General features: G+C 56.0%; 1 protein-coding gene across 1 annotated transcript in view; it reads right to left on the bottom strand.

Annotated features, from left to right (window-relative positions):
- Positions 1-601: 601 nt before the first annotated feature.
- LOC144732784 (protein Wnt-2b-like) overlaps positions 602-13,818 on the bottom strand; it is a 60,540-nt gene continuing 47,323 nt past the window's right edge. The window contains exons 4-5 of the mRNA XM_078614373.1: positions 10,206-10,470; positions 602-2,421 (exon numbers count right to left, since the gene is read on the bottom strand). Of these exons, the coding sequence (XP_078470499.1) occupies positions 2,192-2,421; positions 10,206-10,470 (495 nt within the window). The 3' untranslated portion in view covers positions 602-2,191. The remainder of the gene's footprint in view (positions 2,422-10,205; positions 10,471-13,818) is intronic.

Here is a 13,818-nt window from a genome sequence, read left to right as displayed (position 1 = left end):
GGAATCGAACTCGGGTCGCCGGGTTCGTAGCTCGGCGTAGCGCTAACCGCTGAGTTACCGCTCCCCACACGCAATAACGCGCACGCACGCACACACACACAGTCACACACACACACACACAGTCACACACACACACAGTCACACACACACACACAGTCACACACACACACAGAGTCACAGTCGCACACACAGTCACACACACACACAGTCACACACACACAGAGTCACACACACACAGTCACACACACACACAGAGTCACAGTCACGCACACACAGTCACACACACACACAGTCACACACACACACAGTCACACACACACACAGTCACACACACACAGAGTCACACACACACAGTCACACACACACACACACACAGAGTCACAGTCGCACACACAGTCACACACAGTCACACACACAGTCACACACACACAGTCACACACACACACACAGAGTCACAGTCGCACACACAGTCACACACACACACACAGAGTCACAGTCGCACACACAGTCACACACAGTCACACACACACAGTCACACACACACAGTCACACACACACACACAGAGTCACAGTCGCACACACAGTCACACACACAGTCACACACACACACAGAGTCACAGTCGCACACACAGTCACACACAGTCACACACACACACAGTCACGCACACACAGTCACACGCACGCACGCACGCACGCGTAAAGATATAATTTACTTACAACATTGGAAACGTTTTACCATGCCAATATACAGCTATAAATGACAGAGATTGCATTATTAATAGTTGTTATATCAAATGAAAACCTTGCCGTGTGTGGGTAACATACACATGGGAGAGCTATTCAGAAATAGTTAATAGTATTTAATAACTTATTGGATAATGTAACAATGTATGCCAACTACATATCCGACTAAGTCTGAAAGCAGGCTACGGCTATACGAAGAATATGCACGCTATGGCAGGCGCTTTATGTGCAAATATGTACACAGTATTCCCTCGTTATTCGCGATTTTGGCTGCCCGCGAATCGCGTCTGGAACTCTCTGCACGACTGCTGTTGTCGAGAGTGATGGGATCAAGTGGTGAGAGAGAATGTGATGAGTTCATTCATAAACTGCTATTTAATACTTTAACATTTATTTACTTTACGTTTATCAACACCGATTGTTATTGGTTTGTGTCGTCATGATCATTCTCGTGTACCTAATAGCTTATTTACGTATCCATTTAAGAGAAATAATTTTTTTCCCGCGGCCCGATATCGTCATCCGCTCAACAACAACAACAACAACAAAAAACGCAGCTGAATTCGCGAGCGTCCGCGGAACGTAGCCACCACCCTCGCCTCGCGAACGACGAGGGAATCCTGCGGTGAAGAAGACTGCTCGTGCGTACGAGAGGGAAGGCCGCTCACGGAGACACCGCCGCCGCTCGCCGCTTGCGGGCGAACAGCGAGCGGGGTATGGGGCGGGCGGGTGGATGGGATGGGGCTGGGAGACAATCGCCAAACAGTCGCCAGTAAACTCGTGTCCCCGAGAAGACTCTCTCACACCACCACCACCACCACCACCCCTCTACACAAGAGCGAAGGGCAGCTCCAAAATTTCGACCCCAGCGTCTCTCTCTCTCTCTCTGTGTGTGTGTCCCGCGCGGGTCGGGTCACTTTGGACGTAATTGCACTTTCAGTTCACGGTCACAAAAGGAAAAGCAACAACAACAACAACAACAAACGAAAGACACCGCACGTCGTTCGGAGCCTCTCGAACGCCGCACGAGACGCGGGCGACGCTCAACGGTGACGTCGAGCCCGCGCCCCGCGCCGCTCTCCCCGTGACTTCTTGCAAAGGAGTCGTCGACGCGCCGACGACCGGGCCAAGCCCCCGCGGTCGTGTCCATCGGCGATTCCGGACGGGTGGAGGCGAGGGGGCCATTCCCGGCTCAAAAGTGGCGACACTTCCACGCGCGTCCTCATCCTCCTCATCTCTCTCTCTCTCAGCGTCGCGCAATTTCGGGGCGCGCCCCCGGCAGCGCTGCCACCCTCCCATCCCGACACGGTCCGTCACCCCCCCCTCCCTGTCCCGAACCCACCACCGCCATCGCCTCGACGAAGAACCTCGGAGCCCGTCGCACGTCCTGACGCCGCCGCCGCCGCTCGACGCGTCCCAGCCCGGCGTGGCGTGCGCCCCCGGCGCCCTAAGTCTGGTCCAGCCAGTCGGCCTGCTTGGGCGCCTTGCAGGTGTGCACATCCAGACTCTCCTGGCACTCCTTGCAGCGCACCGAGCAGCACCAGTGGAACTTGCACTCGCACTTGGCGGTGCGCGTGACCCGCGTCGTGTCGTAGCCGCGGCCGCAGCACATCACCTCGCAGCCGTCCGTGCCGCGCGACGCCCTGTTGCACGCCCGGCCCGCCGTCCCCATCGAGCCTAGGGCGGCGCGGTGCGGTGGGTGGGGTGGGTGGGGGGGAAACGAGAGAGAGCGGTTGAGCGGGGAGACAAAGGCGGCCGGGCGCGGTGCTGGGCCACACACCCGCTCGTGTGGCGTGCCGGCCTTCACGTGTGCTCGCGAACGGCACTTTGCTTTTTGTGTCGCTGCGCAAGGGGCACGCACACGGGAACACGCGCAGGGGGGCACGGGGACACGTGCGCATTTTTCTACGAGTCCGAATGTCACGCACGCCTCGAGGACGGAGTGACCCCGCTGGCTCAGGCGCCCGGCCCTCCTCGCAGGCATCGTCCGGGGTCCTACGGAAGAGCGAGGAGTCGGCACAGTGGCAGGGGCCCGTGGACGGAGAGAGGGGGGGCTAGGCCCTCTCCCGTCTGTCCATGTGATCGTCGTTTCCACGTTGATCACTCCGCTGTACTGCTCCTTTTCGTAGGGGGGGGGGGGTGTTAGGTCGATGGGGGTAACGAACCGCTTCTTCGTGAACGGAGCGCGTGAACACGGTTTCATTTACGCGCGTGCGTTTGTTGGAGGGTTCTAAGCGACTTGCATCTCGCATCTCATCCCCAACACCCCCGGCGGCAACTGTCGCCGGTGCGGCTCGAGGTGACTGAGTCTGTACGGAGGGAGGTGATGGTGATTATTGCTGCTGCTGCTGCTGCGTGTAACGTTCTGACACCCCCCGCCCGCAATGCAGTGGTGCCCCTCCCACCCAGAATGCAGTGTGCCCCTCCCTACAATGCAGTGTGCCCCCCCCACCCACAATGCTGTGGTGCCCCCCCCACCCACAATGCAGTGTGCCCCCCCCCACCCACAATGCAGTGTGCCCCCCCACCCACAATGCAGTGGTGCCCCCCTTCACAATGCAGTGTGTCCCCCCCCCCCTCCCACAATGCAGTGTGCCCCACCACCCACAATGCAGTGTGCCCCCCCCCACAATGCAGTGGTGCCCCTCCCACCCACAATGCAGTGTGCCCCCCCCCCCACAATGCAGTGGTGCCCCTCCCACCCACAATGCAGTGTGCCCCCCCCCCCACAATGCAGTGTGCCCCTCCCACCCACAATGCAGTGTGCCCCCCACAATGCAGTGGTGCCCCTCACCCACAATGCAGTGTGCTCCCCCCCCCCCCCCACAATGCAGTGTGCCCCCTCACCCACAATGCAATGTGCCCCACTCACACCCCAACCCCCCCCCCCCCCCTGCCACAGGGCCCCCTATTCTCCCGCCACTGCCCAGCAGCAGGTCCCTGCCTCCCAGCTCACCCTTCTCTCCCCGCTGCAAAACAAAACCACACAACCAGGTGAGCGCCAAACGCCAGAGGAGCCACCGCAGTGAAATAATCTGGGAAATGCTGCGCGTGCGTGTGTGCGGGTACATATGTATGTCGAACTTCTTTCGCGCCGTACGTAGCGAATCGTGCTGATCGAAGATGCGGGGGGGGGGGGGGAGGACAACAATCTAAACACAAAAATCAGTTCTAAAGAAATTCGTTTTCAATCGAAGTGCTTAGCTCAAGTGGCTTCCTAATATCGGAAGGAAGAGTGTTCCAGACGGACGCAGAAGCGCATCTGAACGCGCCGCACGATGCGGTGACCCCCGCCTTTGTTCGATGGCCGGCTAAAAGACGTCGCTGCGAGGATGACCACTGGAGTTCGCGTGATGATGGTTCATTGCTCCTTGACGAGATCAGCGAGGCATTGTGGTTCGTTTGTGGCGAGCGCTCTGTGTGTGTGACGAGCGCGTTCGGCAACCGTAAGCCGATGCAGCTCGGCGAGCACCGGACGGACCCCACGGTGCACGCTGCGGCTTGCCGATGTTTCTGGCAGACGTCCCGACGAGCGGTGAGTCGCAATAATCGAGCCGTGATGGGGGGGGGGGGGGGAGCTGCCACTGTGGTCGTAACGGCGTGCGCGCCGGACTTGCCACCATCCGTGCGTCGCCGGTTCGAGTCCTCCTCCACGTCTGCCCAGCAGCGTGAGTGGGGCACCAGGCGGTGAGTCTGTCCATCGGCAGGTCGCGGGCGGCGGGGTAGAATGTGGGATAAGCCCACTCCCTTGCAACACGTCTGTCCGTTGCCAAACACAGTTCGCTGTAATCGAGGCCCTTACTGCCAGCAGTGACGTGAGCGTGCAATTGCAGGGCTGCGCCGTTGTCACTTTTTTTTTACTTTCCACTTACACTGACACGTACCCATCTGCACGCCTTGGCAGAAGGCGAAACGTTTTCAGAGCAGAGTTCTGGACGTACATTTTTATCGCGTGATGACAGCGGCATTAAGGGCGCCGCAGGCGCGAACTGGGCAGGGTGGCGGCACCCACCGAGAGCTGAACGCCCGGGCTCGCCGCTCGAGTTGCAGTTTCCGTTTCGGGATGTCGACTTAGGAGCTCATCGTCCCTGAGGGGCTCGCGAAGGGAGAACCGGCGTGCGGAAAGCCAGCAAGCGGCAGTCGCGCAAAGAGACGCCGGTCCCAGGCAGAGGAACCGTGGAGTTCGTCCGTGGGGGAACGCGGAGGCGGCCCTCTGACATCAGCCGCGCGATCAAGCGCCGACAGACGAAGCTTTTAAGGCTGACGTGAGGACACCTGCAACTTAATCTGGGATAAAATGTACCTCGCAAAAAAAGCTCGGCCGGCTCCGACGCAGGTCAAATCCCCTCGTAATTACGATCGCGAGAGAAAAGAAGAGAGGGAAAAAAAAAATCTAATGAGTCTGTTATTCTCAAAACCATCCCAGGTGTCTTTGCTGGCAAAGGTAAAGGCCGCAGGGGCTGCAGCAATTGCCAGCTCACAAACCGCACGCAGCTGGCAATATTTGGCCCACTCTTCGCATTCTTTACCCCGCCGTGCACGCGACCTGCCGATCGACTTGACCCTCTCCCCCGCTCCGAGTCGTCTGCAAGCTGCAGGGTGGCGCTGGGCCCCCCCCACCCCTGGGCCCCCCCCCCCCCCCCCCATTCACCGCCGAATCGCAAAGCGGCTCGGCGTTTGTTTCATTCGGAGAGAGGCGTCGCAGCGCCCCGTCGTTTTTGTTCAAGACGTTGTTGCTCGACCGCCACGCTCTGCGGTCGCTGGGACGTCGGTTGTTTTATTTTAGTTGCCGATGACGTGCGTGCGTGCACGTCATCGGAATGGGAAAGAGTTTAAACTGCGTCGGCTGAGCCTGTTCATCACACCGCTGGGCGGACCGAGGCGGGAGATGGGGATGTAAGAAATTTGCGCCGTCGTTTCAAGTGCCGCGCCATCGCGAGGTCGATACGGCGATCCCTGGCTTGCGAGTCCAGCGCGCTAATCCGCTGGGTCGCGTCGCCAAGGAGCTGTGCAGTACGCGTACTGCCCCTACAGTAAATATAATCTGGCGTAAAGTGCACAATTCCTTAACAAATAGAAATTATCCTATTCGCTGCTGGGGCTCAGATAATGTCCATGTGAATTCCGAACATGATACACCACAGCAAAGACAAAGATCCCCCGTATAGCCTTAACTGTTGGGGCAAGTGCTGTTAGCTAGCACCTATGAAGGCCGGCACGGCACACGAGGGAGTGGGTGGCCAACACCACGCCCGGCCGCCTTTGTCTCCCCCAGCGGCAATGTTTACACATCGCGCCAGGTACTCACTTGAGGCTGAGTCGACCTAGGAGGAGGCCCAGGACCGGTTCAGATAATCGTCACCGGTGTTGGCGGCCGTGAGCGGGATTCGAACTCGGGACACCAGATTCGTAGCGCAGTGCGCTAACCGCGATACCACCGCTCCCCACCCAATACAGACGCACACACACGCACCCGTAGCGCAGCGGTCAGCGTCACCGCGCTACGAAACCGCCGACCCGAGTTCAATTCCCGCTCACGACCCATGCCAGTGCCGAACCTCCGAACCGGCGCTGGGCCTCGCCACGAGAGAAACACGGGCGGCCGAGCGCGGTGCTAACCGCCCGCCGCCCAGTGCGCCGTGCCGCCTTGCCAAGGCGCTGCTCGCGAACAGCGTCTGTCCGCGTCGTGACCCAAGCAGCGGATGGACAACGAAGAGAACAAGTGGAGCCATTTGTTTTGGAATTCGGTAAACAAACGAAAAAACTCCAACTCAGTATTTCAAGAGCCGCAATGCGACCGTGGTGGTGAACACGAGGACGCTGGCGGTCCTCGGTAAATGACGTCACAAAGCGGTCCCCTTTGAAGAGCAACCGCACGCGGCTCCGGAACCGCCGATTGCCGAGGCCTGACCCAGCCAGCCTGGCGAAGTGGCATCTGTGTTTGTGCCAAGATCTGCCGCTGGCAACTTCATTGCAGGCAACGCTGCGCAGTTTTAATAAGTATAGACCGAGGCTGACTTGAGAAACATGTCCCGCTTTGGTCTACAGTGGGAAGGGTGGCAACCCGACTGTTGACTCACTCACCCAACTTCACTCACCCAAACCCACCCATCAGGCTCGACACTTCGCCAGGTTTGACTCGAGAAACGTCCTGGGAGTTTGCATCTGTGTCCGGGCGATGCCGCCCCGAGAGAGACGCCGTCAAATTCTCAGGCCCCCCCCTCCCCCCCCCCGTGCCCGAGCACTGGACTCACACAATGCCCACCCCGCGAGCTATGGTGTCAAAAGAGTTGAGGATTATATTAGCTTACAGAAAACGCTAAGCTCATTGGGGCGCACTGAAGCATGCTAACTCATTGCATACACTTGGCAGCACCGCCTTATTAATGCAACAAAAGGGGCGGCTATAAGCCCAACGATTGACGCGACATCGCTGGCACGCTCATTTCTGGAGGTGAGGAGTTTAGGGTGTCTGCTGTTGTTGCTGTTGTTGTTCGTCGTTGTCAGGTGTCGTTGCGGGGTGGAGTGTCTGTTGTTGTTGTTGCTGTTGTTGGTTTGACGTTGCGGCGGCAAAGAGAAGCAGGAGCAGCGGGAGGAGCGGAGCCTCATTGGTTGCGATGGAGGTTTACGGGAAGATCCGGGCTCCATCACCACCATTCCACTGCGATGGGCTTTGTGGCGTGCGGGTAGCGGTAAGGGGCGGGCGGGCGGGCGGGCGGGCGAGTTGAACGCCGCCAGGTAAATGTGAGCGGGGGGGGGGGGGGTGCGAGAGCGCGTGGAGCACGCTGGCAGGACGGTCGCTGAAACGAGGAAGAGGAGGCGGCGAAACTGCGAATAACCCAACCAACAAAATATATCGATCGCCAATTACATGACGACAGTAGCCCCCCTCTGGTGCTCGCACCTGATTGGCTCACAAGTGATGACGTCACGTTCATCCCCCGTCTATTTAAGGCACAAAATGGAAGGGGGATTCCTCCACAACTCTGGCTGTCGCCTGATGATGCCAGTTGTTGTAATCACCGGCGAAACGTCACGGCACTCGGATTGTAACAAGGTTGTGAGTTTACTCTCCAACACACCGGTTAGTGCTGTACTAGTGACGAATGGGCACACTTTGTTAACGTGACAAACCTTACTAATTGGCTGTGTCGGGCGGTGGGGGGTTTTACGACGCATTTATGTTCATAATAACGACCCCTACTTTATAAAGCGCCTTTCATATTGAACTATCTGAAAGCGCTGTTCGCAAAATTTCAAACCACACCCACAAATATCGATAATTTGGGCTGTGTCGGGTGGTGCCGGGTTTAACGACACATTTCATACTTACGCGATCAAACCCAAAATAATGTGGGTCGCGAAAGCCCTGCTGCTGCTACTACTACTGCTGCTGCTAAGTGTTAAAACTGAGGATGGAGTTGGTGGCGGTGAGAAGGTAAGAAGCAAGTGGGGTGTGGGAGGCTGAGACCTGGGCAGGCTTTCGTTGAAGCGAGTGAGAAGCAGGGGGGGCGAAGGGGAGGGGAGGGGGGGGCGCTGAGAGTTGGCCGTCAGGGTGAGTAGGTTGAAGGGGCGGGGTTCTTTAGCAAATAGTTTGAGGAGAACGACGCTACTCGTGCATTCCCATAACCTGTCTGGGCAGGTCAGATGGATTTTGTCCGCATGAGTTCGCAGGGCACATAACCAGAATTCCTGATCGCCGCGCGCACGTGATCATCGCCGTGATCGCCCGAGTCCCGTGGCAGGAACGCGCTTTCTGGGAAAATCGCCGGTGCCCACACGTGAAGTAATTTTTGTGTTCTTGACTTAAGTAGGTAAGTAAAATATATTTAAAATCGAGCGATTTATTTTTTCTCTTCTCTCAAAATTACAATAAAGCCGCTTAAAGTAAAATAAAAATAATTCGTCGCTTCATTTAACAGGCGAGTGTTGAGTTCACCGGTTGGGCGAGGGCCTTGCTGTGATGGGACATTTTTTTGCCGGTATCAAAGAATACAAAAATAAAATGTGGTGTCTTACCCCTTTCTGGAAATAAAACAGGCGGTGTGTTTAAGATGTTCGAACACCAAACAGAAACCCTTTCTGCAAGGAATCAAGTTACCGCATTAACCACGCGCGGTACTTGCGGTGAACACGCAAACAGAAACACGCTCTGACGATGTGCGGCATTGTAACTGAAACCGATTGGCCCACACCAGCGGTTCTTCCTCGGGGACGTTGTTTTCGCGCGCGTAAAGGAGACGTGTTACTACCTCTTAAGTGAAACTCACGTCTTATCTTTCGATTTAAAGCTTTCGTGACTGCAGGGATTCATCTTCTCAGTTCTTTCGGTAAAGTCACGTAGAATGGAAATAATAAAAATAATAAAATAAAATAAAAAACATTATAAAGTAATTCTCACAATTACTTTATTATGTTTATTTATTTTATTTATTCTTTTTTTTCTTTTTTTATTTCCATTCTACGTGACTTACCGAAAGAACCAAGAAGATCACGTCTTATCCTCCGGCGCTTTTGGCCGAGGAGGCCCGACGCTTCCTGCCGCACGCCAACACGTCGGCCCAACGCGGCGACGTTTGCCGAGTGGCCGTGCGTGCGGTCGACGCGCACCTCTGCTGCGGTCACGGCCGGTGGGGGTGTTTACGCTTTTAAAGATGATCATGGACGCAGCTGTGTGCCCTGCGTCCCTCACCATGTGGTGAAGCCAGCCCGCCTGCTGTCGCTTACAAAACGGGATAAATGAACTCACGTGCCAGACCCACTTCTGCCTCTCTGGCCTCGCTTTTCACGTGCCATGGCGAAGGGCTATCGCCCGAAACGTCGTGGATGAGATTTTTTTTTTGATCGAGTTCCTGCGCTGCTCCACGAATCCGGCGACCCGAGTTCCGATTCCCGCTCACGACCAATTAACAGTGGGGAATATTTGAAACAGGCCCTTGGCCGTGCCGGCCTTCATAGGTGCTACTCGCTAACGCCACTTGCCCCGACAGGCTATACGGGGGATCTTTATCTTTGTCTCTATAGCTACTGGAATAAAATGCCCTCCCTTAGAACAGCGCAACGCTGAAAAGAAACAACAGGCTGCAGGGTGGCCGCAGTGGTGACGCTCGCGCCTCGTAGTAAGAAGGGGGGGGCTTGGGTTCGATTGCTGACTGGGTGGCAGAGGTCGCAACCGGGTACCCAATACCCGTACCCTACCCAATACCCGGCTACCCGTACCCAGCCGGGTACGGGTACCCGTTTGCGACCCTGGTGCGGCCGGGTACGGGTACGGGTAGGCCGTGAGTCACTGGTGAGTAACCGTTTGTCACTCATTTCGGGTAGGGTACGGGTAGGGAACGGGAACCCGTACCTGGCCGGGTACGGGTACCCATTTGCGACCCTGGTGCGGCCGGGTACGGGTAAGGAATCAAAACCCGTTTGCGAACTCTGGTGGGTGGGTGGGGGGGGGGGTCCCTCACCAGCCTCGCGGTCGAGCAGGCAGTAGTCGGGGGACGTGTCGGAGTAGACGAGGTCGCTCTTGGTGGGCTTCTTGAAGTTGCGGTTGGCCACGAGGAAGCCCGTGCCGTCCTGGTTGAGCGCCACCTGGATGGCGGCGTTGTACCTCCGCCGCAGGAAGTCTCCCGTCCGCCTGAAGTCGGACATGGCGAGCCAGCAGGTGCGCAGCGTGCAGGAGCCGCTCACCCCGTGGCACTTGCACTCGGGCTTGAGGAAGCGCTTCACCGCCTTGCGCCACCGCCGGGCACGGAGAGAGAGCGCGGGCACACGCGCACAGACACACGCACGCGCGCACGTGCACAGATACATACACGTGCACACGCGCACAGACACACGCACGCACACAGATACATACACGTGCGCACGCACATGCACACGCGCGCACACACAGACACATACACGCGCGCCGGTCAAAGACAAAGATCCCCTCCGTGTAGTCCTTGACAGGTCGTTGGCACAAGCGCTGTTATCGAGTAGCGCACGGTACACAAAGGGGTGTGTCGCCAGCACCACGCCCGGCCGCCTTTGTCTCCCCAGTGGTGATGTTTACACATCGCACCAGGTACTCATTTGAGGCCGAGTCGACCTAGGAGAGGCCCGAGACCGCTCGAGATAATCGTCACTGGTGTCAGTGACGGTGAGCGGCTATGGAACTCGGGTCTCGTAGCGCAGTCCGCTAACCGCTACGCTACCGCTTCCCACAACAGAGACAAAGATCCCCCGTGTAGCCTTAACAGACTGTTGGGGCAAGTGCTGTTAGCGAGCAACGATTATGGCCGCGTACACGCGACCAACGCGTGACCACTGATTCCGTAAGAATTCACTGCACAACTTTGCTTGGCGACTGTGCATTCGGCAGTGGTGCACAAGGACAAAGCATCGCAAAACGCGCGCGCCCCTTCAATGACACTGCTTTGAAATATAAATATACAATCGGGACGTATCGGGCACTTCGAGGTGCATAACAATCCAGCAATTAATGTGTCGCCTCCATCGTGTCCGGTCTCCAGTTGTGTGCGATGAGGAGGGGTCATAGCCTGAAACGTCGACTATTGTATGTTGTGTGGTTTACGCCATTTTCACCTGAGGACGAGCACTTGTGTTGCGTTCGAAACGTCGTGATTTATTTTAATTTTATGTTGATTTCATTTCTACATACGTGACTTTACCGAAAGAACCAATGAGTATACTATGTTGTTTTAAGGCCACAACGTGGTTGAGTTTGTTTTCATGATTAATTTGTGCTTTGTGCACCGCTGGCAACGCAGCAGCAGCATCATCGCCACATAATTGGCGTAATTATTGAGCCTCACACCACGTGGTTCACTTGTCAATGTTAAATCTCCTTGGCGCCCGATCACCTGTGAACGTCACTTGCCGATCACTGGCGAGTAGCATCCCAAGATGAGCTCCTGGAGAGAGTGAGCGCTACGAGCGCTAAGCGAATCGGCGTTCAACGGGGCAGGGGGTCAAGCTCAGCCACTGTCTCACACTTTAGAGCATTACTATTTCTTCGTTGAAGACATTTTTTTTTGTTGTCGGAAGCACTGCGCTGGAAACACTCGCGTGCATCTCCACAAACCTGGCTGTCGCCTGATGAAGCCGGTTGTAATTAGTGGCGAGACGTTGTAACTCAGATTGTAAATGTCGTGGCTTGGCTCTCCAACACACCGGTTAGTGCTGTACTAGTATACTACACTATACACTACACTATACACTACACTACTATACACTACACTATACACTACACTATACACTACACTATACACTACACTACTATACACTACACTATACACTACACTACTATACACTACACTATACACTACACTATACACTACACTACTATACACTACACTATACACTACACTACTATACACTGCACTATACACTACACTACTATACACTACTATACACTACACACTAGTGCTGTACTAGTGACGAATTGCCACGTTCTGTTTACGTGACAAACCTTACTAGTTGGCTGTGTCGGATGGTGGCGGGTTTAATGACACATTTATATATTTACACGATCTAAACCAAAAAAAAACTGTATTATGGATGTTATTGGTCGCGAAAGCCTACGTGTTAAAGCATTGGGCAGGTATTTTTTTAACTTGGGTTATTAAAGGATAACTGGTTAAACCGGTAACCGTTGTCAGAAGTGGTTACCGGTTTCCCAGAGTCAGGAACCTGGTGAGCATCCGCCCCCCCCCCCAGCGGAATTTTGTGGTGCCGCGGTGGCTATGAGATGTTGACTACCTCGCCTGGTGTACAGGAGGTCGTGGGTTCGACCCCGACCCTGACAATGCCTGCTGCTGAAAATGTGGAGTCCGTCTCTTTCCCCATGGTCGCGTGGATGGTTTCTCCAGGTCCTCCGGTTTCATCCTCCACATTTATAATCGGCGTGCGTTGAGAGTGTTTGACTTCTATAAATGTCCGCACGACGATAAGCCACTTCTTAGGGCTCTCGTTTGTGTTGACCAGGTCGCTTCTGAAAAATATCTGCACAGCTAAGTGGAGCCTTACCAGCTACAATAAAATACGAGTTGATGGTTACGTTTTAACGAGGGCACCGGTTCCGCTGGCGGCCAGAGTCACCGAATGGTCACTTTAAAACCTCGTCTCTCAAGGGGGGGGGGGCTCTGAGAAGTTCCTTGGCCTACTCTTCCACGCTGACCTAGACGTCCTGAAACGACGTGGCAGCACCCCACGCATGGAATTGACCGCTGAACGTAGCTGCGGGCCGCTCATCGTCTATTGCCACGTCGTGTGAGCCCCACCTACACCGCTGGATGGACACAGATCCCTTGCTGGGGGGGACCGTGAGGGTAGCAGCTCCACCACCACCCCCCCTGCCCCCCCCCCCCCACACCTTTTCAGTTTTCAATTCGCGCGGTGAACGCGTTACCGGCAGAGATAATTCAACGACGCCGTTTTTATTTTTTTCCCGCGGGGGGAGCGGCGGCGGGGGGGGGGGCAGGTGTCTGGATGGGGTTGCGCTCGGACCGGCGCCAGGCTAGCGGAGGGCGATCGCGCTCCGAACGCGCGCTGCCCCGCTCGCCGCGAGACGGATTGTTTAATAAGAAGCCCCGTGAGATGGATCGTTTAATAGACAGGAAGTTGTGCCCAGAATGAATTGGACCTTGGCCACAGCAGAATGGGGGGAGGGGCCTCGAAATTAGCTCCAAGCCCCTCGGCGTCTGGGAGCGTCCCGGTTGCCATTCACATGCAAACTCGCGCCGACGCTGATCCTAGCTGGGAACTGCCACCAACATCACACAATTACGGTGCCAACAAAACCCTTTCGCGTGAGGAGGAGGAGGAGGGGAGGCGTGGGCTGGTTAATCAGGGGTCGCCTTTGTCATAATCACACTTCAGAGCTTGCCTGGCGGACGTAACGATGTTTTTTTTTTTCCTCACAGGCAAACAAACACAGAGCACAACTCGGTAAAGTCTTTCTTTCTGTCCTCGAACCGTCATCATCATCCTCCACCGCCGCCACCGCCGCCGCCGACCCCTTTTCTGACGCAGTGAATCGTGAAAGATGAGGAGAAATAGCGAACTGTTACAAGGGTC

Source organism: Lampetra planeri, chromosome 44 (assembly GCF_965212315.1).
Source record: "Lampetra planeri chromosome 44, kcLamPlan1.2.h2, whole genome shotgun sequence".
In the NCBI taxonomy this organism is placed as follows: Eukaryota; Metazoa; Chordata; class Hyperoartia; order Petromyzontiformes; family Petromyzontidae; genus Lampetra; species Lampetra planeri.
Note: the sequence above shows the minus strand (reverse complement) of the source record. Positions and strands in the feature narration are given on the sequence as shown.